The sequence below is a fragment of the Malaclemys terrapin genome, chromosome 18, assembly GCF_027887155.1.
Source record: "Malaclemys terrapin pileata isolate rMalTer1 chromosome 18, rMalTer1.hap1, whole genome shotgun sequence".
NCBI lineage: Eukaryota > Metazoa > Chordata > Testudines > Emydidae > Malaclemys > Malaclemys terrapin.
In genome coordinates, this window is record NC_071522.1 from 5,079,158 (window position 1) to 5,104,901 (window position 25,744).

Genomic DNA, 25,744 nt, shown 5'->3' on the forward strand with positions numbered 1-25,744 from the left:
AAATACTTTTTTCCCATTTATCACTATTTGAACTCATAGTATGTTCATGCATTTCCCTTAAAAAAAAGCATATATGAAAACACAATATATTGCAACAGTGTGTGAACATATCTAGAGAAACAATTATCTTCAAAAAATCAAATCCTATAGGAAGTTTTTGTAAGTACTATTCCAGGATGTATTTTACCTTATTACAGAAGAGTCATGTGACAGTAGCCACTCCATCTCAGATTAAGACAAAAGCATCAGCTGTTTGTAATCTGGTTGTCCAGAGATACATGTGACTGCCAGCAACAAAACTTTTCTCAGTCTTTTATGCGTCTCTCAATACGTCAGGTTTGTGAGCTACACGAATACTAAAAATGTTACAGCTTGCTATTTATCCACAGTGCAAACTAAGATAAAAACAACTCCCTTCTGCCAGTTCAGTATGAAGACAAACATTACATAAACAGTAACTTTATTGGAAACTATTCGTTTAATTTGTACTTAAATTATGTCAATCCATATTCCTTTAAAAATGAACAACAAAAATGATTTCACAAGGAAATGTTAAGAAAATGAAAGAGTCGAAATCATTCCACTTTCTACAATATCAGTTCACAAGCTCAAAAAGGAAGCACATACTCTAGCATCTTCCAAATACTTAATTCAATGGTTCTTATTACACTCGCTGATAAGTTATTCAGTGTGTTGATTTTTAGAATATTCAAAACAAAGGTGAATTCCATAGTTGCCTTTGGAGAGCTTTTCCCCAGCAGATCTAACTAAGTTTCTGGCCACCTACTGTACGTAAATTGTTATTACAGTAGAACCTCAGAGTTATGAGCACCAGAGTTACAAACTGACCAGTCAATCACACACCTTGTTTGGAACCGGAAGTACACAATCAGGTAGCAGCAGAGACACACACACACACGGCAAATATAGTACAGTACTGTGTTAATGTAAACTGCTAAACAATAAAGGGAAAGTAACATTTTTCTTCTGCACAGTAAAATTTCAAAGCTGTATTAAGTCAATGTTCAGTTGTAAACTTTTGAAAGAACCATAATGTTTTGTTCAGTTATGAATATTTCAGAGTTACGAACAACCTCTATTTGTGGGGGTTTGTAACTCTGAGGTTCTACTGTAGTTTTAACTGCACTGCATTTTTGCAAGATGCCTAGAAATACATTGGTGAACAAACAATGTTATTACAAAACAAAACTAGCATTCCTCAGGAAGCTTTTTGTTTTAAAAACAAAATCTACAAATTATGAACAGTTGGTGTGCAAGTAATCCACTACATCCATTTAAAAACATTAAGTCTGAAGTTTAGACAGTAAAACTTGCCACAAGGACTTATAGATGTAAATGCTCTAAATGCTTCCAGAAATTATGCCTTGGTCCTGTGTCTTCGATACAGCAGACGAAACATGCCAAGAATTAATCATCTTTTAATAGTGACTATGGGTCTAATCCAACTTCCATTAATGTCAACTGAAAGATTCCCATTGACTTAAGTGGGAGTTGCATATAGTCCTATGACAAAGAGGAAACAAAGGGCCCAATCTTGCAAGCCCTCCATATTCAGAACTCACTGAAATCAATGGGAGGTCTGTACAGGAAGGATTTGTGGGACTGGGTCCAGAGCAAGGAGAGAAAAGCAAATAATAGAAGAATTAAAATAATTTACAAAATGACCAATACAAACATGAAAAGTACAAATATGAGAGGAAAAGGTTTGATGGAAATGAATTACAAAAAAGGTAAGTACTGAGGACCCCTGTTCCAAGCACTTCCAGCATGGATGTGCTTCTTTGTGTATATTTTTGCCTATATATATATATATATATATATATACACACACACATACACACACACACACACACACACACAAAGAAGCACATCCATCATCTTCCACTAGTATTGCTGTAATTTGTTTTTTATAGCATCATATAATATGGATGTGGTATTATAATTTGGTCAGTGTTCAATCTCATTTCTTATTACTACATAAAACACCAGCCAAATAGCTTGCTGAGTAGAGTATTCTTTGACTGGTGTTGAAGTCGCAGCCTTATTTTGAGTGGAGCTGATGGGAACAAATTTTAGATATTTTCACATGCACAAAACACCAAACAAACCCACACAACCCACCATCTATTTGTTCAGTGCAAAGAACATGCAATATTCCAAACTAGTTGTGGATTTGGCATTTCAGCTCTTATAACATACTAGATATCTGAAAAGGGTAATACAATTCCCTGGTCAGTGTATTTTTGCAACAGATTCTGCAGCTGTGGAACTCTGGACAGTTGCTTTTACTGCAGCAGGAAGTGGTCCCTAGAGAATTTATAGGGCTCTGGATTTACAAGAGCTGTCCTCAGTCCTCTCTGTTTAAAAATAAAACCTTAAGGAAAAAAACAAAAATTTACAGAATCTTGAGAAAGTCATGCGGCATTTCCTTGCCAATAGTTATGGAGCCAATAAGCCTAGCTATCACCTGCAAAAAGAGCAGCCCGAAAAGCTGGAATCAGTGGTTGGTGTACAAGAGAGATGTAGTTTGCAGGATTCACTTGATATTATGTAGAACTGCAACAGGCCTAGCGGTACCATGGCAGGCTTTCACTAGTTCTATCATTTTTTCTTATTCGTATGAATGCTAAACATTTTAAAAAGACATTCTGGAATGGTGACTAAAGTCAGGCCATTGACTTATAAAATGGTTACGGAAATCAGTTATTGGGAGATTCAGAAGGTAAGCTGAAATTTCCTGCAATACCCTGTACAAACTTTATTGAATTAAGTTTTAGCGTTTTAGGAGTTTATCGTATTACAAATGTATGTAACGCTTCTAGGGAGGAGACCTGATCAATGTAAACCCTGGGAAGTGCTATCAGTTTCAAAAGAATGATTTGAAACAAAGTGAATTTATAAAAAGTTAAGTGGGTTTCCTTGAGAAACTTGTGGGGGAAAGGGAAAGAGAATGCAAATTGCTCACCTTCAGACTCAGCCTTTTGAAGTTACACCTTGAGGAGAAACCCATTGTCTTACTGATTACCTATTCACTGTCTAAGATCAAAGAGCCAAACCATATAAAGAAGAGACTTTCAGACTCATAAGCGTGCTTGTTCTGAACTACCATGGTTATGAACTTGTAACCAGAGGAAAACCCCTTGGGGTGGGGTTTGAAGGACTAATCATCTGCCAAAGCCATTGCTGGAGTAGGGGTATGCTCTGGTAAGCTTATTAGTATGTGTGTAGGTTCTTTTATTGTTTTAGTAAGTTCTCTGTAATGCTTTTACCTTAAGAATAACTGTGCTTACTTAGAAAGAGCTGTATAGTAACTTAACTGTGGGCAATCACACGGATTATAGACTCTGAAAAGACGGCAAAGCAAACCTGCTTAGGCGGTCGGTCTTGTGGGGAAATTCACAGTGTAGGCAGGGAACTGTGCAGCCTGGAAATATCCTGGTCAGGAGGAAGTAAGATGAGTGTCTCCGTCCAAGACAGGTAACAGCTGAGGAACCAGAAGCCTAAAAGTGGGTGCCTTTGCTGGGCCACTGATGGGGAATACATGGCCAATTGCCCTGAACTGTGACCTATAAAGTACTAAAACTTTTATAGCCTACTTGGCTTTCATATCACTTACTCAGGAATCCAAGTAGAAGGAAAAATTTGTTGGTTAGATGCCATTAATCCCCACGCAGGAAAACAAGTACTGACACATGGAGTTAAAAACGTGATTCTGTCCACTATCTCCTACAAATCTTAAAAACAAAGTAGTTTACAAAACTTGTTATATGGTTTTTAATTCACAATTCGGTATTACAAAGAGAATCCTAATACAGTCACATTAACAACAAATTTTCACGTGCATCATTTTTATAAACAGAGAACTATTTGCCTTCCAATCCGCCAGGAGCTGCACCCAAATTCCTTTTATCAAAATATGATTAGTTCATTTAGGCTTAAATTTACACAGTTAACTTAGCATTTCCTTGTTTGTCAATTTCTACAATGGAAAGTTCTTTCAGGATTTGTAGCCTGGAATTGGTAGCTTTCATATTCATCTTGTTCATCTGTGCAACACTCAATGCTGCTCTGCAAGACAAGAGCAAACTATTCAGCAAAGTATTTACTGAAGTCTGAAAAGACAGAGCCCAAGTTCTTCTCATAAATAATTTCTCAAAAATGTTGCTCCACATCTTAAGCCAGGTCTACACTAGAAACTTTCCCTGATATAGCAATGTCAGTTAGGGGTATGTATATATGTATGTATGTGAGAGGGGGTAGAGGGTTTGTAACAATTTTATACTGGCAAAAACCCTAATGTAGACACAGTTATCCCAATGTAAAAAGTATTTTTATAGGTATAGCTTATTTAGCTTGTCAAACTGGAAAAAGGCATACTGGCAAAAGCATTTTTAAACCAATAAGCTGCAACCACACTAAGAGGTTTTACTGGTATAGCTATACCTGCAAATCTTTTCTATCATAGATATTTAAGGCCAGGTCTAAACTAAATTAAACAATTTATTTCTGTTGAACTTGCTGTTTAATTTTGGTAAAATATGAGTAAAGATCATTGATATTTTCATTTAACCCAACCCTACTCAAATAAGGAGTGTGGATGGGGGGAGGGAATATGATGACTACAATATGACAACTCCAGACTTAGTTGCTGTTAGGTTTCAAAAAAGCCTATGTTAAGTTATGATTTATCAGTCACACTAATGAACTATTAAAAATTAAAGGCTTGAAAACCAATAATGATATATTCTTTCAATTCTTACCTGTTCCCATTTAGAACAAAGTAGTTAAATAATTCCCTGTAAAAACTGTTCAGGTCCACTAATTTAACAGTACTTCTGATAATCCTTGGTACAGCCATAAACATCTCCTTAGTCACGGGTTTGAAGTGTGGTTCTAGTAATTTTAAAATAAAAATTACTCAAAAATATACACAGATAAAGTTACGGTTACTTGAATATTTAGAAGTGCTCATGTAATACTGCCTACATAGAATATTAAACTGCTGCAACACCTAATTTATACAAGTTTTGCTCAGCACTGACGTTGGAAAGCTGGAAGACTGGTGAAAGGCAGATCTTCCCATGTAGCAACTATAACAGTTACATGAATACTGTTCTGAACATAATTGTTGGAAGCAGTCATCCTTGCTGAAAAGTGACATTTATTTACTGGCATGTTCATCACTATGCATATGCAATATCAAACATATTGAATGTAATTTTCCATTTGGTTTTAATCTCAGCAACCCAGTGCTTGCCAGAAGTAGATTCAAGAGTATCAATCCTTGTTAACCACCAACCCCTCAAGTACATCACAATTTCTACACAGTAATGTGCAGTTCTCAGCATTTGAGCTGTAGCATTCAGAGTGATGTGCTGAGCAAAATAGGTAATTTCTTTGATAATAAATCATGGAAGTGGAAGAATAAATTTTTTAAAATACAAAATACAGATTTTTTTTATTTTATTTATTTTTTAAATCAGTGAAGCACATCTTTCTAGCCTGGCAAGTTCCTGTAGGACCATCAAAGGAGTCCTGAAGATTATAGTTTTACCCACTTTAGATACCTCTGGTGGCCAGGCACCAAACAGCCTTCTCCCAGCCAAGAAAGAATAAACAGTGTTCCTCCCAGAACACTTAAAGGACACTCTTAAATGGTCTTTCCCCCCCAGGCTTGTGTGTAACACCTCCAGAGTGCTTAGGCTCTTACTGGCCTGGGGAGAAAGTAGGTATGTATGGAAACCTAATATGGGTCTATCAATTTGGTATAACAAGAGGCTACCAAGAGATCACTGGGAAAAACCCTGTTATAAATAATCATGTCTGGACGAAGCAATGATTATTCCCATATTAAAAGACTAACACTGTCTTTTTAAACTATAAGACAATTTCAGATTTAGGACCAGTTTTCAGTCCTGGCATAACTCCCAATGAAGTAAATAGGAGTTGTACCCCTCAGTCTCTTACATTAAAGCAGTGGTTCCCAAACTTGTTCTGCCACTTGTTCAAGGAAAGCCCCTGGCAGGTCGGGCCGGTTTGTGTACCTGCTGCATCGGCAGGTTCAGCCGATCGCGGCTCCCCGTGGCTGCGGTTCGCTGCTGCAGGCCAAAGGGAGCTGCTGGAAGCGGTGCGGGCCGAGGGACGTACTGGCCGCCGCTCCCATTGGCCTGGAGCAGCGAACCACGGCCACTGGAAGCCACGATCGGCTGAACCTGCCGACGTGGCAGGTACACAAACCGGCCCGGCCCGCCAGGGGCTTTCCCTGCACAAGCGGCAGAACAAGTTTGGGAACCACTGCTTTAAAGTACATACTCTCCAGTGGATGTCAAAAACTAGTTACTAACATCTGTGTTCATTTATTTTATAACTACAGTAAATTAACTGTTTACTTCAGGCACTAAGTTCTACAGACAGCTCAGACTAAAAACTTTGGGCTGATCCTGTTTCCCCCAGAAGTGAATGGAAGTTTTGCCATCAGTGGTAGTTGGAGCAAGAATGGGCCTTTTTACCTCAGCTAAAATTATTTGCAAGGCCTTACTTTCAGAAACTGAAGCAGATTTATCCAACTATCCCTTGGTAATGAGGATTATAATTAAGGATAAGAGATTGTCACAGAAGTCATGGAAGCCACAGATTCCATGACTTTCAGAGACCTCCGTAACATTTTCTGCTGCAGGTTCAGCCCTGGGGTGGTGAGGCCAGAGCTGTCAGCAGGCAGGGGCCCCAGAGCTGTCAGCTGCCGTAGTAGGGAGTACTGGAGACCCCTCCACAGCAGGGCTCAGGCTCTCATCCCCCCCAGCAGGGCTTGGGCTTCAGTCATCCCCCATCAGTCCCCCTCCCTCACACCCATTATTTTTAGTAAAAGTCAGACAGGTCACAGGTTTCCATGAGTTTTTGTTTATTGCCTGCAACCTGTCCATGACTTTTACTAAAAATAACTGACAAAATCTTAAGGTTAACTGTAATTGTAAGATATATTTGAATATATCAAGTTCAATATTTAGGACATCAATATGTATCTTAAGAGTATACTGACATTGTTAGTGTATTTCATTGTGGGCCTACATTATTAAATTTAAGGCTAGCATCCAAAAAACTCCAAATTTTTAAAATATCTATTATACATACACATGCACTTCATTATGGGCATATTATATATGTATTTAAAAAGTTGGGGTTTTTTATGCTAACCTTGACTTTCACAATATATAGGTCCACAATGAAATACACTAATAATGTCAATATACTCTTAAGATACATATTGATGTCCTAAATATTGAACTTGGTCTGTTTGAGTATCTTACAATTAAGGTTACCCACCCATCGAGAGAGACAGACAGACAGACAGACAGACACTTTTAGCAACCAGAAAAAAATAAAGTGTTAATGCTCAGAAAAGGAAGCTGATTTCTGTGAAGCAGTAGAAGGGGGTTGTCACTTACCCTCTTCTGGAATAGGAACTGTAGACACCAAACACAGTGGCTAAAAATAAACAGAATATAACATCAAGTTTCATATATACTGTGCTACAATTGTGAAGTTGTAGCTGTAGTTTTTAACTAACCGTTACCAATATAGAAATATGGCAGATTGTTGGCAATTAATTGCCAAGGAATTGATATGGTAGAATTCCTAAGCATTAAGTGTATGGTTCCTTGTGAGTTACCATACTAGCTACTAGTCAGCATGCAAAAATCCTAGTGCCAAACAGATAAGATAGGTAGAGAGGGGGGAACCTAGACTTAAATCATATTTGTAATAATGTAACAAAGACCCTGACTAACTCTTTGCTGATATTTGTTGTTTAATACCATGAAAAGTCTTCATTATGATTGGTTTTATGGCAGAAATCCTGAGTTTCTGCCTAAAAGTGTTAGACCTCTTTAGTTTCATATTATATTCCATCAGCATTGTAATGTGGTTAAGTTATTCTTAGCCAGTTTTCAAATTACATTTAATATTTAACAGGAAATTAAAATAATTTTCCATATTTATAGGCATTTGACTCAAGTAATTATGCTCTTCACTCCCACCCCAAAGATTTAGTAGCTATTCTACTAATAGCTGAATGATCTGACAGAGCACTTGTGACAAGAAACTGATCAGCCAAAACGGAATACTCTTCTGAATTCAAGGTACTGTTCATGTTTGTTTTGCACACTAGATGTGATCTAAAGCAGCATGATTTACCCATCCTTTAGTACTTTAAAATATATGCTACCATATAAATGCAAAGATGTCACCGTTTTCTTAGTAAATGGTAAGAGGTTAAAGTTTCTTTTCCAAAACAAAATCTTCTTGAACAAAACTTTTCCTGGGGGAGGGAAAGAGGAGAATGACCAAACAAAACATTTGTGCAATAAACTGGAAAAGTAAAAAAAGTGAAACTATTTCAGGGCACAGTCCTGAAAACCGCTAGTCAAGTGAGCAGTCCTAATTCACACAAATAGTCCCACTGACTTCACGGAGATTACTCAGGAGTAACGGGCATGCAGAATCAAGCCATGTAAAGCCACAATTACCTCTTCCATTGGTGGATCTGTTCCTTTAACAGTTTTACACGCTAACTGTTGTTCTGCACTCTGTTCTTCTTCAGACAGAGGTGAAAGCTAGGGGAAAAAAGAAACTGCTATTTTCACACTTGCGGTTGGATTTTCAGAAGTACTCTGTTTGCTTAAACCTTTTCCCATTTAAAACTATGGTAAACTCCCATTAAATTCAATGGGAGAAGAGTTAGGGGCTGAGTGTTTCTGAAAATCCCACCATTAAACTCATGTTCAAACTCCAAATAAAATCTACTCATGGTATTCTAATGTTAATCTATAGTTCTAACATCTGAAAAATAAGTGTTCCATTTAAAAAAATTTCTAATCCCTTCTTTTAAATTGTTTCATCAGTCTCTGCTATAGTAAGTATAGAGATGGCTACAAACAAATATACAAACTACTGGCTGAAAACTTGTTGCCTAATCCTTCTTGGCACAAGTAAGTGGCTAATGACTTTACCACTTCACCCCAGGACAGAAATCTATAAAATTATTCTCAACATGCTACTTGGCAGCATAACATTGGCACAAATGAAGAGGAAAGGTAATTGTATTTGACCGTCAGGGAAACTGCCATTTTTTTAATTAACGAGAAGGCATAACTTTATATATAAATATAAAAGTAACAGTCACAATGTTTGGTTAGGGACACTGTCAGATTAAATATAATATTTTGAGAGAGGCAGTGCCATCCAGTCAGTGTACTGAACACAGGGCTGGGATCCAGGAATATCTTAGTTTAACATTCTCTGTTTGATGTTGGGCTTGTCACTTAACTTCTCTAGGTTTAACCTTCCCTGTCCGTAAAGTAACAATAAGAGGGTTTCTAAGGATTAAGTAGTCAGTGTTTGCACAGCACTTAGAAACACAAGGAAACTTTTTAAAATATGATAATGCTTATAAAAGCTTTACATTTTCTAACATCTGAGACTATTAAAATTTAAAATAATTTTAGACTGTTCACAATTTATATTTACCACCACTCAGACAGTGAAAATAGATTAGTCATTTTCAGTTTTCTTTACAGTCAGTTTCCACTTTCTACCTGGCAGCTTTCAAGATAATAGAGAACACTTGAAAGATCAGTTTAAAAATTGGGATTTAATTCAGTGTCTGAGACATCAATTTCCATCAAACTATTCAGAGACATGGGGTATGAATCACCATTGTGTTACTCCATCTTGAAATCAATGGAATTCCACCAGAATTACCTTGGATTACCACAATGGTGAATCAGACCTGTGAGTTCAACAATGGGCCCAGTCCCAGAAACCTTAATTAATATGAGTAGCCCCAATGACTTCAATAGCGCTGCTCAAATGCAAAAGCATTTTTAGGATTGAGTACATTATATTGAGCTGTTACTTCAGTAATGTGAAATATCAGATCTCTCAACAGAAAACGTAAGAAAATTTTCCACACACACAAAAAAAAAGAAAGTCTAACCCCTGTTCCAGTAACATTTTTGTACATACATGTTTATTCTTGATTTCAAAGGAACTACTCCCATCCATAAGGTTACATGTGTGCATTTACAGGACTGGGGCCCATATTAGTAAACTGAAAACATTACCTCAAGATCAGCGTGTCGCTGTAATGCCTGCACCATCTTCATAGTGTTTTCTAGAGTAGCATGAATACAGCTCATAGATTCTCTTTGCTCTTTGGAAATTTCTTCCAGCTGTGCACATAACATTTTATAACGGGACTTCACTACTGAGAGTTTCTCTAAGAGAGTCACTGGATTTTCCTACATCAAGGTGAAAAAGGACATTTAAACTAGCAAGACATTAGAAAGATGATCAATTTGGCTACACAAGACTAAACATAGGATTAGATGTTCCCAAAGTATATGGCAACTAGAGCTGTTAAAAAAAAAAAAAAAAAAAAAAAGAATTGAAAGAGACACTTTGTCAGTTAAGTGCTTCCACTATAATCAGTAGCGCATTACCTATAAAATGACATCTTTCATGTTTTGGAAAGTCTTACTTCATCTACTCATGCCACATGATAACTTTTCATAGGCAAACATAAATAGTAATAAGCCACTAACTCTCTGGTTCCACAGAAGATACAGTAGAATGAAGATTCTGTGTTTTGGTGCTTTCTTAATTTTTCTGAGTTAGAACGTGTAAGACACCTCTTGTAAAAATCAATGTTCTTTTTCACTGCATCTGAACATATGGGGTGGGTGAAGGAAGATTTAAAAAAAAAAATACTATAATAACGCATTATACTCCCCCTTACCCTTTTTCTTTCTCCCACAAGCCTGAGTCTAGTCATCATTTGTTGGCTGATCTATTGCAAGGGTCATAGCAGAGGTATGTCTTGAGGAGGGTGTTGAAGTTGACAGTGCCTGCTAACACTTCAGCTGATTTCTCAAAACACAAGTATGGAGCATTCCATTATACTAAGATGTGGTTATTTTGAAATAAATCTACATCAACTGTCTTGGTATGTTGCAAAAATAGAACAAAAACAAACAAGATGACCAGGAGTTTTGACATTATATATAAACAAACACATATACATATACACACACGTTTTATGATTAAAAGAGAACTACCCATTTACAGTGAATTTGTGCAAGATACAACAAAATTTACAAATTTAATCTGAAAATAGTACCTCTACTGATGGATTATCAGGAAGGTTTTTCATTATTTCAAACTCCAATTTGTGTTGAATGTAATCCAGATCAGATTCTGCCTTCTGGAACTAAAACATTGAAGATCAACCACAATGTATTAAATAACAAAAACAGACAAAAAGCATAGTCATCTATCACTCTTTCCTGCACTAACAAAAAACCCCAACACCCCACCCCTACCCCCAGAAATCAAGATGTTTCAGTTTGAAAGACTGATGTACTATAAGCAAGGAGCTGTTCCCCCACTTACTAATGTTTGTAGGTTATTCCAACCTTCTTATATACACACCAAAGAGTCAACTTGCAAACTCTTTATAGTCAAAGTAATTAAAGGTAAGTAGCCTTAAAGCAATTAGCTAGATAAGAACTTGACAGGCAATGAGAAGTAGTGGCCAAGAAGGTCCTTGAAAAACTTACAAGAACAGACAGTCTACAGCATTTTCTTGCATTATCTGATAGTTGAGCTCACTGCTCTTCACAGTGCAAGTGTTACATATTATACAGTAAGCCCCTGTTGCCAGTATGTAGTTTAGACAAAGGAAAATAGTGACCCAGAATTGAGAGGGTGAATTAAAATTTTTTTACATCAGTCAAACCAGGGTAACATTCTATGACCTGTCATAAGGACATGCATTCATCTGTGGCAATATCTCTTTGGGTACACTACCACATGTATAATATAGCATGCTGTACCATTTAGAACCCATTGAAAAAGACTTCTCAAAACAGGAGAGAGTTTTTTTTTTCCAAAACATTCTTTAAGGACAAGTCAGCTGCAATCAGTATTACTTATCTGTAATTTGAGTTTAAGGAAGGCCCATTTCCTCCATAGAGCTGGAGGAGACCTAAAAAGGACAAATGTACTTTAAACATAAAATTAGTTTCTTTACTTGTATTTTTTACTTCCACAACTAGGACCAACGGCTCTGGCAATTACTTCTGGGAAGTAACCAGCAGTGCACGAACATCCTCAATAAACAGGGAAGGGAAGGAGGAGAAAAAGAGGAGAAAAACTGAACCAGAATCAGCTACATTATCCAGAGAAACCCTCAAAACAGGTGATCCCAAACAGACAGGAACTATGTTTCCTTATTCATTTTTTAAAATATATTACACACACACACACGTCTTCGGTTTTATTGTAATGCATGGAATTTAGAGCTAACTGAAGGACTTTGCGTTAAAAGAACTGCAAGCAGGGAAAGAACATCTTACAGTAGTTGATCAACAAGAATACAGAGATCATCCTGCTTATGTCTTTCTGCTTACAAAGCCAGAGAACAGCATTTCCTTTCAGTTGCTCCTGATTTGGAAAATATGAAATCAGGACTGGTTAGATTTATATTTAGTTTTGTTCAAAGTAGATTTTGAGTCCTGACTACAGATGGTATATGAAGTTGTTATTCCAACCTGTTTGAGGACTCTGGGATATATCAATAAACAAACAATCAGAAGGTGGTTTGACAACCACCTTGTCTGGAAGAAACTGCATGTAAAACCCTTTGATAAAGAGGGCTCTTATATTAATACAACCCTCTTGGTGGACCCAATGGCCAGTGCGAAAGAGATCTGAGATTAAGAAAATATGGCAATTTTTCCACTGCAGGTTTAAGAGGTGCCTTTGTCAGAAATACCCCATTTAGGCTCCATTATATGGCCTTAGATTTCTGAAAGGAGGCTCCTGAGAAAATGCAAAGTGGAAAGAAGATATATGGGGATTCAAAAGAAAATAGAAGGAACTTGGTGCACTGTACTTTACGTGGACCATTTGGGGTGAAATCCTGACACTAGTGAAGTCAAAGGGAGTTTTTCCATTAACTTCAATGGTGCCAGGATAACTCTTGGACTTTCAGAAAATTCAGGCTCAGCTCTGATGAGAATTATTCAGTAAGAAGTCTTTCATAACACACTTCTGAGATCAGTGGATGTGGGCTGAATACCCAGAAGCGGTGACCAGAGTTCTAGATACTGAAATAAATGGTGTATATACACAGGTATTCACTCATACAGTAGGCCTACAGTAGTTTATTGTTGACTTTGCTTTTCTGATACAGTAGGTTTTGAAGGATCTAGAGAAGATTTTTCTCTTTGAGAACTTACTTTATCGGATATCACAACTACTGTCAAAGGAAAAGAGTTCTCTTGCAAACAATATCAGAGAAAATAGTTTTCAATTCTGACTAAAGTCAGAGAAATGACTGAAGTCATTGAGATGTTGATATTTATTCCAGGAATTTAAAATTAAGATACAGTGGATGTTCATAGTTTGGTAACTTCTCCCCCAATAGTATTGTTTGTAGAAGCATACTTCCCTGCTTTCTTAGATTATTTTGGTGAAGTTAGAGGTTTAGATGTTATGATAGAACAAGGGCTTTCTGTACTCTAAAAATTTATATTTAATAATGAAATATGAAAGTAAGGCTGCTATTCTCGATCACTTCCACTGAACCTTTCAAAGCTCCAAGAATTTCTTACAACTAAAAACCCATTGCAATTCTCCCATTAAGTCAAGGAAACTGTTAAAGTATTAACTTCAGCTGAAATTTCTAACTGTTTACATTATGTACTGACAAGATGCATTGTAAACTTCTTTTGATTTTTAAACACATTTTGTATGTTATCGTCAGTTCAACAGCCTTTTTGGTGTTAGCATTCATTATATGTAGACAGCAATCACAAGAGCTTTTCTGTAACTTTCTATTCTTTAAAGGAAATCTAATGTACAAAGTGATCCACCTTTAACTGACATCTTATTATGCAGAGCTTTCTTTGAATGACTGAATGTTATGACAAATTTAATAAATATTTTAAGTGTATAAAGGATAGGTTTTCATAGTGATGACTTATTTCATAGAGACTTATACACAGCTGCCACCGATATTAGTGAGACTTGACAGCAGCTAAGTCCACACATCTAGCTTGAAATGTTACCCTATATTGTCTACAATTTCAAATGAGTCCAAATATTGTAGAAAAAGAAAGTGACAATCAAAATATTGTATTAGTAGAAACAGGCAGGTAACACATCCAACATCTGCTGCTAGGATAATTGTGTTGCCACAGAGAGTAACCACACTAGAAGAGTTTTTTAGGCTACCATCAGATACCCTGATGAGCTAGAAACATTCTATTCAAGTAGAATCCCCACTTCTCCTTATTTTCCCTTACTCCCTTTATCTAACCCACGCCACACACCTACTCTTGCCTTTGTACAGTCTTTCACAATTACCTGAATTGCCCACTGTGTGGAACCAGCAATTTCTTACTACACCAAACACACACCTTTTCTTAATTCACATCTCTCAAGGTGAAGTTCTTCTGTGGAGCTTTAAAATTATAATCTAAAGTGTGAAATTATATCAAAAAAAAAAGAAAAAAAAGCAAAGAAAACACCTTTCAAAAACTGGACCTTGCCTGATCCATTCATGTATTAGGCACCTGAACTTTATTGTGTTATGTAAACAGTAAATCCTTTGTGAAAGACATAGTTTTCCATGCATGATACAGCCTGTTATTTGTACTTGTAAATTTGACATTCTAAAAAAAGTGACATTTTAGTATTAAATGTATATAGGACAGAAGTGCCACAACAAAACTAGCACATCCATAAAGAAACATCTCTACCTAGGGCTTGCCTACACTTACAGCGCTGCAGCAACACAGCTACATCACAGTTGCACTTAGTGAAGACACTATCTAAGGGCTGGTCCACACTAACCCCCCCAGTTCGAACTAAGATACGCAACTTCAGCTACGTGAATAATGTAGCTGAAGTCAAAGTACCTTAGTTCGAACTACAAGGTACTTACCGCGGGTCCACACGCGGCAGGCAGGCTCCCCCCTCGACTCCACGTACTCCTCTCGCGGAGCAGGAGTACCGGCGTTGACGGCGAGCACTTCTGGGATCAATTTATCACGTCTAGACAAGACGCAATAAATCGATCCCAGAAGATAGATTGCTTACCGCCGAACCCGGAGGTAAGTATAGACATACCCTAAGCCACCTCTCCACCTCCTTGAGAGGGGGTAGCAATGTTGACAGGAGTAGCCCTCCCATTGATGTCGCGCAGTTTACACCAGGGGTTAGGTCGGTAAAACTACGTCGCTCAGGGGTAAGATTTTCCACACTCCTGAGCGACGTAGTTTATTATACCAACAAAAGTTTGTAGTGTAGACCAGGACTTGATAATGTAACTGTATTTAAGGGTCAGTCACTGCTGCTTCAATCTTACATATGCTATTACATGAGTTTGTTACTAGGACATTAAGGGCTGAATCCAGCTCTTCTATTACATTTTTTTGTTGTTGTTGTTTTTTGTTTTGAAAGATTGTTACTTGAGTAAGCCAATACAAGAAGTATTTTCTTACAGTAACATTGCTAATTTTATTATTTGCTTAGAGACTAAATATTTGGTAGCTGACATTCAAATGTAAGACTTAATTATATATATATTTTTTGTTTCATTAGTAATTTTTCTTTCTAGTTAAAGGTGTTAAATCATCTCCATCAATTTCTACAGCTCTCTCAGCCTGGTCACTGTCCTTTCTCAGTACTAAAAAAAAAAAAAAAACTATTAGCAATAATGTGTAAACAGCTGTGAGTAGAGACTATCAATGACATTTCAGGATCTGGTTATATCAGATTTTATTTTTGATTATACTAAGAATGTGTCCTCTTGTTTGATCAAGATACTCACAACAAATTTAATTATTCCCTGATAAATCAGACAAAGATAAGTGGATAATCAAACTGATGACCTCACCAACACATTTCACGCAATTCTTTTCTTTGGATAAATGAGCCACTAGGGAATTGGATAATTGCCCTGTGAAATAGGTGATAAGATTATTGCTTAATTAACTTTCATCTGCCATTTTTATGTCTATTAGGGATTTCTGGTTTACAGAAAGGCAGTGTGCCCAGTTCACAAAACTAAACACTATGAATTTCTTCATATAATCATTTGGGATTATAGTTGAGAGAGACTGTTTTGAACATAAAATAAATATTTATAGAATTAATTTAACTCAATGTGGTTTTCACTGTTTGAACTGACATTTAACTCTATAGCAATAATCAGACCATTTGAAATGACCAAAAATATGTGATGCACTAATGCAACCTAACTTCCATTGACTTCAATGGATTTTGGTCAGGCCCATATTTAGGTAGTTAAGTATATCCAATTATCTTATATTGATAGAAGATTGCTCCACACAAAATAATGGAAATCACAAGATCTTTGCCCATTGAGAGAGAGAAAGAGAAAAAAAAAAAAAAAAAAAAAAAATATATATATATATATATATACACACACACATATATATACACACATATATATACACACACTTTCTTGAAAATTAGAAATCCTTTAACAATACTCTTCTTAAATAGTTTGAAACTAAACAAACCACAATGCGTGACAAAGCTTCTCCATCTATCTCAGATTTATGGCACTATAAAAAAAGCCACTTTAACCTCTCTCTTCTGATTTATGTCCATCAGACCCTTTTGGTGAATGATGCAGACTTGCAATACAGAATTAGCCACCATGTGTAATACATAAGAACCACTCTCTCCTTTTGAGGCACCTCCCTTCCCCTGCACTCATTTATCCAAACATTTGTTGCTATTTAACATTTATCTTTATTTAGCAAATATTATTCCAGAAAGGACTACAGTATTGTACAGATCAGATGGAATGTCATGATCTGTACTCATCAGGCTCAAATGTTTCCAACATCCTTTTCTACAAAAAGAATCAAAATTAATATTAAATATTTTCTAACCACCCAGCAACAGTAAGTGGGGGAAGACCATGATGCGTGATCGGAGATCACTTACGCCATTAAAACTGTTTTGAGATTACTTTAATAAGGGAATCAAAAAGTCCAATATTTAAAACTCAGTCACCAGTAGAAAAAAAAAATCCTCATTATTAGATTTACTATTAAACTTATTTTAAAAGAAAACAGAACAGCCAATAAACAAAAATATTAGACGCTTAAGAAACACTAAAAGTTATAGAGGGTCCTGTGGCACCTTTGAGACTAACAGAAGTACTGGGAGCATAAGCTTTCGTGGGTCAGAACCTCACTTCTTCAGATGCAAGACCTGAAGAAGTGAGGTTCTGACCCACGAAAACTTATGCTCCCAGTACTTCTGTTAGTCTCAAAGGTGCCACAGGACCCTCTGTTGCTTTTTACAGATTCAGACTAACACGGCTACCCCTCTGATACTAAAAGTTATGTATTCCATCAACAATTAACTTTCTTGAAAGGTTCCTTTTGCTCCAGAAGGGAAACTCTGAGAAGACACAAAAATGAAACACTGAAACAATTCTATGAAGCCCATAACGTCACACCAACCTCCTCAAAATACAGTTTTCAATTTCCAAGTACACAAATAAATTGCTATGTAGCATACAAGTGCTGAACCTATCTGACAGCCACATCCTAAACTGATCTAATTAGAGGGTGCTGGTCCGTACTAATAAGAAACTTGAAAAAAAAAATTCTAGTCTAACAATAAAACACCTGCTAAATATTTCAAAATATTAATGGAAAAAAAACCCAAGATTAAATTTCAAAAACCCACAACTTATTCTCCTGAGCAGAGTCAATTTTTAACAAGTCAAATATACACAGATGGTAGGTCTAGGACAAAACTCACAATCATAATACCTAGCTCTTGTTTCCATAACAAATATTAAAGTTCATATTGATGGTAAAATACACCAGCTGATTATTTAAGTAGCTTAAAATTAAAATTCATTACAGTTTAAAGAAAAACATGAAACAAATGTTAAAAAATAGGTGTTATCTTTGAACAACACACAGAACCTATTGAACTTTGATATTAGTTTTTCCAGTTGCCCCAATAAGCCAATACATTTACATTATAATATTAGAACCTGGATTATTTACAATTGCATTCCTTATGTCACTATTTTTGCAATATTAAATTATCAATAAGGAAATACCTTTGAAATTTGAACTATATTGTCCTGTGTTTCTAACAGAATGCAAAATTAACAGAACTCACATTATTTCTTTATAGCTTTAAAAATTCCAGTAAGGACAATGATATCCTTACAGATATCCTTCAATTACAAGTTAGCAACAGATTGTGTAATCAGGAATTTATGTGTATGTAACCTTGAAAACACAAATTATAGAAACATTAAATCATGAATAATATAGACATTTGTCATTTACAGTCACTACAATGGGTTTCTTAAATTGAACAAATGAAGATGACAGGAAAAATACAGAGTGAATGGTTTTACTATGAGTAGATGCAGATGTATTTTTGGTATGTGCTTTCTAAAGACTCCCATCAACATCAATAGGCTTTGGAGCAGGCCCCAGGACAATGGGGATTTTGCCACTGACTTGTTTGGGAGCAGGGTATATCCAAAGCGTATATACTTTTAATTTTGAGATTCACCTTTCAGTATACTGAAAACTTTTACTCTCTTCCATGGATACTTCTTTTGGCTAACTTTGGCATAGTAGTTAAAACACAGGATAGATGTGGAAGAGTTTAATTTAAGAAGTCCTCCAATTTTAGGAACAAGAAGAAAATACTTCTTTAACCTCTTAATCCAATAATTTACCATTTGACTTTGACAAAACTGCTCCTGAGGTCCAATCCTAGAAGTTACATTAATCATAAAAATATACAGTAAACTTTTTAATTACACTCTTTATTGTTTAAAAACCTTCATAAGGATTTAAAAATCTGTCCTGGTAATTCTGTCATGCTCTGTGGGAGAAAGTTTATATTCTTGATTTCTAATGACAGGCCATTAAAACAGTGTGTTTTTTGTTTACTTCTTTATCTGCACCCACATATCTCAGAATGAAGACATCAGGAATACAGATTACTGTGACTGATGTTAAAAAGCATCTAGGAACACTCAGTTTCTAATATAATACTGTTTAAATATGTTTGAAGGAAGGAATAGATTATAATAGATGTCCCGATTTTATAGGGACAGTCCCGATTTTTGGGTCTTTTTCTTACATAGGCTCCTATTACCCTCCAACCCCTTGTCCCGATTTTTCACATTTGCTGTCTGGTCACCCTAGATTATAAATGTGTGTCTTTACAAAGTATGAAGCACAGCTCATAAGAATATAAAGCATGTTAAGCAAGGCAGAATTTGAGATTTACAGACCGACAATGAACCATTAACTGCAGGTTACTTGTATAATTGAGAATATTTAATTTTAATGTACTATTGCTTGTCTATCATGTAACTAATATTTTAAGACTTGCCCTTAATGAAATTATAATTAAATATCACACCTTGTTTTGTAGAACTATACCTACATACATTTAAGAAATTATGCCCATTATAAAACAATTCCCAGAACAGTTTAGATGTATCTGAGATACACCCCTCCTTTCTGCCACTTGTTTCTTATTTTATGAAACTATAAGAAGTGACTGTTTGAGCAAATGCATCTCTTAAAACACACACCACACTGGAATGGGGATTAAAGATCAAATTACTATAAAAGTTTAAATCTACAGATACACCATTTTCTAAATCTAAGAATGGTAAAATACAATTTAATTTCAGTGTTAAAAATCTCACCATATTGTTATAGATTTGGAACCTTTGCACAATGAATATTTTACAACAATGAGAAAATGTAAATTTATTAAATGCAGATTTACTCACAGGCTTTGAAGAAACTGTTAGAAGCTGCAGGGCAAGAATCAAGATATTGCTGTGTACTCTGCTTGCAGATGCTTTGACAATACTATTGCACTGCTAGCTGTAAAGTACAGTAGTGCAATAAAGTCAGAGCATTCGTTAGCAGCAAGACATAGGAAAGGTAAGTGGAAATAATTTGTAATGAAAAGAATAACCTACATCAGATATATTTTGAACAAAAGTAATGTTTCTATTTAGTAGGCTGACCCTTTTTGAAACAAGGGAAACCAGAATCCTGAACAGCTAGTCAACACCATCTATGTATACGCTTTAAGTAAAAATAAGTTGATGTCAGATGCTGGCATCTTGTGGGTTATGGAAATCTGGCTACGGTTAATGTTAATCAGGCCTACTAGACACATGCAGGGACTTGGAAATTGTTAACACATCATGGAATGTCTGGATTCTCTTGACCAAGAAAAAATGATAAAAAATACCAAAAATCTGTTGTGAATTGGGTTTAGAACATTTTGCTGCTGCTCTTGCCCAACAATCACATTTCCAAATACATCTCTCTTTCATGTGTGTTATGCAGCTGAACAAAATAATGAGATGCCATAGGACAGAAGTTCTCCAGCTGTGGTCCATGGACTACTGGTAATCCAGGGAACACTTAAAACAATTAAAGTAATTTATTTTAGTTTCCTAATATTTGTCTAGCAAATGCTGTGGTTACCACAGCAATGATACATGATCACAAATGGAAGCAGGGGCAACGGGATTGTGAATTAGGGGAGAGGTGTCCGAAAGTCAGATTCTTTATTAAAATCTGGTCTACAATATGAAAAAAACCTTCAGAACCTCTAGGGCTAGATAATTTCATCGGCCATCTCCACCTGTACATTCTAAGATTCTTAACAGCAAGACTCAGACAAATGGAGGAACTGAGTAAAGGTGCATTAAATCACTATGGCTGCAACCTGAGCCAAGTCCACACCTATGACATCATCTGCATTGTTTTCCTAGGGAAATTAGTATGATGTTCCCCTCCTTGCATTTGGAACATATTTCTTGGGCCATGATCCTAGTTTTGATAAAGACAGCACGTGTGAAAAATGAGTAAGCGGCAATCCTACTTTATTGTTATTGTAGCATAGTCTTCCAGTCTGACTAGACAAATATTCTGACCTTTAAATTGTGATTCCATAAAAAAAAAAAAAAAAAAAAATTACTAACGTGGACAGTATCACTGGCCAATGCCCTTTTAACATTGCACTGCTTTTTGTGTATGATCACTAGTAGTACAACATAAAAAGGGCACTGGACAGACACCACTCACCAGGAAGTAATAGGTAGGTCCAACATACTAAAAATACAATGAAATAAATGGAACAAGACTAATCTTAAAATGCTTGTTTGAGAGCAATCTAGCAATTCTGTTTTTACAGTAAGGAACACTGAAATGTTGCACATGTGAATGTATTTTCCTCAGACCTTTATGCTACCTGCAACATTTGAAGGTCTGAGACTTAAAAGTAAATAATACTTACTAAAGACACCATTTCTTTAATCATAATCCACCACCATGTATTATACAGTGCTCTCAATAGGGCCTGATCCAATGCCCACTGAAGTTCGTAGAAAGATTCCCACTGATTTTAATGGGCATTGGATCGAGCCTCGTCCATATCTCCTTCTGAAATGCAACAAGTCTTTAAAAAAAAAAAACAAATAAAAAAACCAATATAGGTTTATGCTCTTTTTACATAATTAATTTGACCATGTTATGGATCCTCTGACTCACTCTTCTCTTATTGTAATTTGGTCATTTGTCTTTCAAATGTATGCAGACTCGCTTTTAAGCCACATGGTTATTCAGTATTATCATTCACATTGCTATTAATAAAATTAGTTCTTTTTAAGTTTTCCTACAAAACAACTATAGTCTAACCTCAGTTCCTCTAGAAGCTAAAAGCTTTTCATGAAGTACATACCGAAACTGGGGAAGTTAGAAGTACTATTTTATCACACTTCTATGGAAAGAGCTGATGACTTTATAGAAAATACAGGAAGAACAAACAAGCCAAAAGGATAAACAAGACAGACAAAGCTGCAATACCAGGGACAGTTACCAAGACACAAATTCCCATTAATTTAAATAATTGAATGCTTTCAGAGAGAGACAGACACACACACACACTCTTTTGAAAACCTAACTAAGCTTGTGTGCAAGAAATTAAAACAAAGTAAAATGGTAACATCTCATTAAAAAAAAAAAAAAAAGAGAATACAACTAAAAATTCAAGATGGCCCTGCATTGTGTCACTCATGATCCTTCCTAATGGCAGAAAGCAGCTGGACAGGTCTCCCTTTGGAACAAGTCAAGAGTACCCCTAAAATCAAACAGAAGAATGCAAGATGGCCCTTGCCAATATAGGAGCAAAGGAACAAACTATAGTCTTAAATACTGGTAGCATAAGGTAGTAGTGACAGAGTGCAAATTATATATATGAATGATTTGGTCCAAACCAATCCTAATGCAATCTAATGCAAAAATCAAGATGTCTACTTGGAAAGTAGGTCATAAAAACATTGGTTGATATCCTGGCTGCAATTAAGTAAATGGCAAGATTCCTATTGACTTTAAAAGGGCCTTGATATCACTCACTATTCCTGCACTGTAATTTCTTTGATTATTTTTGTTGCAATTATTTTTGTGTCCTGAAGCAAAAATCATGAACCATCAGATTCTACAAAGTGAGGCTAAAATGTGAGTATTTGTAATACTGACACAGAATTTGACATTCAACATATTGATAGTTTCTAGGCAGTTTTTCACAATAAAAATAGTTTTAAATTTAAAAATAGGACAAGTTTAAAAAGAAAAAAGCAACAGAAGAGACAGGTAGATCTCAAAACAAATTGACTGTATGGACATTACTATCAGTTTTACATTTAAAATAAAAATTGATCTTCAGATATTTGAGAAAAATGTAAATGTCATTCAAGTCAAACAGTATAGTATTACCACGCCAAACGTTATTTGAGTATGATGACATCACTTTAGTAGATACTGGATACAGGAAGCTATAAAAGTATAATTTACCAGATTCCAAAATATGGCTTGGGATTTAAAAACAAAATCAAACAAAAACAAACAAACAAACCAGCTTAACACAAAGCACGCATCTTTAAAATATACTGTGAAATTGAGATTTACATAGTGTAAATATTTAATGCAGTGACCTTTTAACTCTGGAGCATTAGATTCTTTGTATCACATTATTAGAAAATATTTGAATGTTATTTTGTTCCTAATTGTAATCTGGTGTTGTCATAAAACCACTACATAGGTTACAGCACTACTCAGAAGAGCCATTGGACTGGAACAGGAAGGTAATGCGGGTCACTCAATAAGATGACAGAGGCACATTAGAAGAAAAAGCTTATACTTTTGACTGAATACCTTCTAAGTTGTTTATTTTCAGACAAAAAATGCTTCATTTGTACATTGCTATTAACATATTAAAGAAATAATTACATTGGAAGTGGAAGTTCAAAAATGTGAATGGAAGGAACAGTTAGGTAACTGAAAAAAGTTATTAAATTAAATAGAAGGGGCTAGGAAGTGCTTTAATTTGGTGCTTAAGAAAGTGAAGGGCTTAAAAGCACTGACTAGATTCAGGGATAGCGAGGACATAAAACATGAACACTTTCCCACAAATCTCTGCCATTGTACCTCCTAGTTCTGAAAAAAGAAGAACAGGAGTACTTGTGGCACCTTAGAGACTAACAAATTTATTAGAGCATAAGCTTTCGTGGACTACAGCCCACTTCTTCTTCTCCTAGTTCTGAGGTTCTCTTGAGAAGCTTGTTATAGTGATTTAAAAATGTATAAATAAGGACCAGGAGAACACCAAACTCATTTTCACTTTCCACCTAATTAAAATTTCAATCCCATGTTTCCATATATTAAAAGCCAGAGTACTAACCTACTGCAATAGCTAACTCCCTGTATTCAATAACCTAGGAGTGTTCCCTGTGGGGCTATTGCTGGTCTATTAGACGGGTTACCAAAACAAGTAGCATTATTGAGATAAATGCGTAATTGGAAGTTTGCTGACAAATACCACAAGGAAACAATAGAGATATTTTGCAGAATCACATTTTATTGTGTGTAATTCTCATATAAAAGCCTATAACATGTATGTTTATGGCACAATGTAAGAATTAATATCCATAATAAATTAGAATGCACAGACCATTCCCAAATGTCTCCAACCATATTAAACAAAATTATAAACAGACACATACGTGCCTATAATAATCCCAATAACTACTGAAATAAATTAACATAAAAACTCCAGAAACAAAAAAACGTAGCTTAACACTTGAACTACCTCCTGAAGGATGCCACAAAAGGGCTCTGGTGCATATGAAAGGGAAATCCTTTCTAGGGCCTAATTGCACTATGAAAGTGACTTGTGTTAAAAGCACAGCTATTTAACATGACTGGAGGTAGGAAAAAAAGAAACTATGGTCCTGCCTGGGGCGACTGGATCAAACAGGGCTAAAATTAAGTTAAGAGACCTATGGACTGGAAGGGCTGAAGTGAGCATCATCCTTCCCCCACTAAGCCGGGCACACAATACCAGTCTAGTAAGGAGCCTGACTTCTTTGCCAGACTGAAAAGTCCCATGAAACATCTCCATCAGCATAGTCAGTGGGGAATAGGATAGCCAACAGGAGCTCTGCCCCCACAAGATTTTGGGGAACTAGAATGTCCCACACAAGTTTTGACCACTCATCCTTCAAAGTAGGAACGGACCAGCCCAAGTGAGCTCTTCCCACCCTCAACCAGATGAGAGCATGGATCAGCTTCAGCACAGCTCTGCCCTCCTTCCCCCATACAAGAGGGGCCCTGTACGAGAGAAGAAGTGGCCTTGAGGAGGACTGCGCCAGTTTCCCCCCAGCCCACCTCCGAGATCAAGAGGAGAATGGATCCGTCCTGGGGAGCTCTGCTCCATCACCAGCCCACTGGGATGAGAGGCAAATGGACCACCCAGAAAACTTCTACGCCCACCCCACTGCCTCCGAGGAGAGAGAAGAATGGACGGGCCCCAATGAACGCTGTGCTCCACACCCACCCCAGCATGCGGGAGACTAGACCCGAGCAGCCAACGTGTGACCTCCACATGCTACTGGGCTGGAAGTTCCATGCCCTCCCCCTCCCTAGAGAATGGGCCAGTCCAGGCAACCTCTGCTCCACCTCCCACTTCCGGGCCGGAGAGGAAAATGGACCGACCCAGGAGAGCGCCGCTCCACAACCCCTCCCCCCGCCCCCCCTCGCACGGGGAGAGGGGAATGGAACGGCCCGCCAAGCTCTACCTATTCCCCTCCCCAGGGGGAGAACAAAATGAACAGACCCAGACGAATTTACCCTGCCCCGCGAAAGAAGAATGGGCCGGCCCAACGGGTGGGAGGAACAGTCCTGTGCCTCCCGCTTCAATCCCCAGCTACCCCCATGAGTCTGGATAGGGACGGTCCCCCTGACCCCTCCAGCCCACAGCTTGCGCCAGCGCGCGCTTACCTCCAGCCTCGCGCCCCAGACACAGGCCCTACCTCTTACCCGCCGGCCTCGCTCTCGGCCTGGCCCCCCGCCCCTTGAACTCACCATGGTCTCAAGCCTGGTAACCGCCGTCTCCATGTTGAATAGTTGACATTCCTCAGGCAGCGGCGGAGATATAGCCACCCCCTCTTTCACAGGATGGGAAAGCCGGGGGTCGCCATTGGGCAGCTGTCACTCACTGCTTAATTGGGATTGGCCCTCTGCTGACACAGACCCGCGCCCATTGGGCG

The 25,744-nt window shown here is 37.0% G+C and overlaps 1 protein-coding gene across 4 annotated transcripts; it reads right to left on the minus strand.

The window, feature by feature from the left end:
* Positions 1–3,779: 3,779 nt before the first annotated feature.
* On the minus strand, positions 3,780–25,705 carry SKA2 (spindle and kinetochore associated complex subunit 2). 4 transcript variants are annotated; one of them, XM_054008381.1, is made up of 7 exons: positions 25,560–25,705; positions 11,195–11,284; positions 10,140–10,316; positions 8,544–8,630; positions 7,464–7,503; positions 4,782–4,914; positions 3,780–4,084 (listed from the first exon to the last, which is right to left on the minus strand). In XM_054008381.1, exons 1-7 carry the CDS (start codon positions 25,590–25,592, stop codon positions 3,994–3,996), a joined length of 651 nt encoding a protein of 216 aa, XP_053864356.1. In that variant the 5' UTR covers positions 25,593–25,705; the 3' UTR covers positions 3,780–3,993. The 4 variants fall into 4 exon arrangements, with proteins under 4 accessions (XP_053864356.1, XP_053864355.1, XP_053864357.1 ...); XM_054008380.1 differs by having other exon boundaries at positions 3,780–4,089; positions 25,560–25,693; XM_054008382.1 differs by lacking the exon at positions 25,560–25,705 and adding an exon at positions 10,814–10,944 and having other exon boundaries at positions 3,780–4,089; positions 11,195–11,265.
* Between the last annotated feature and the right edge of the window lie 39 nt (positions 25,706–25,744).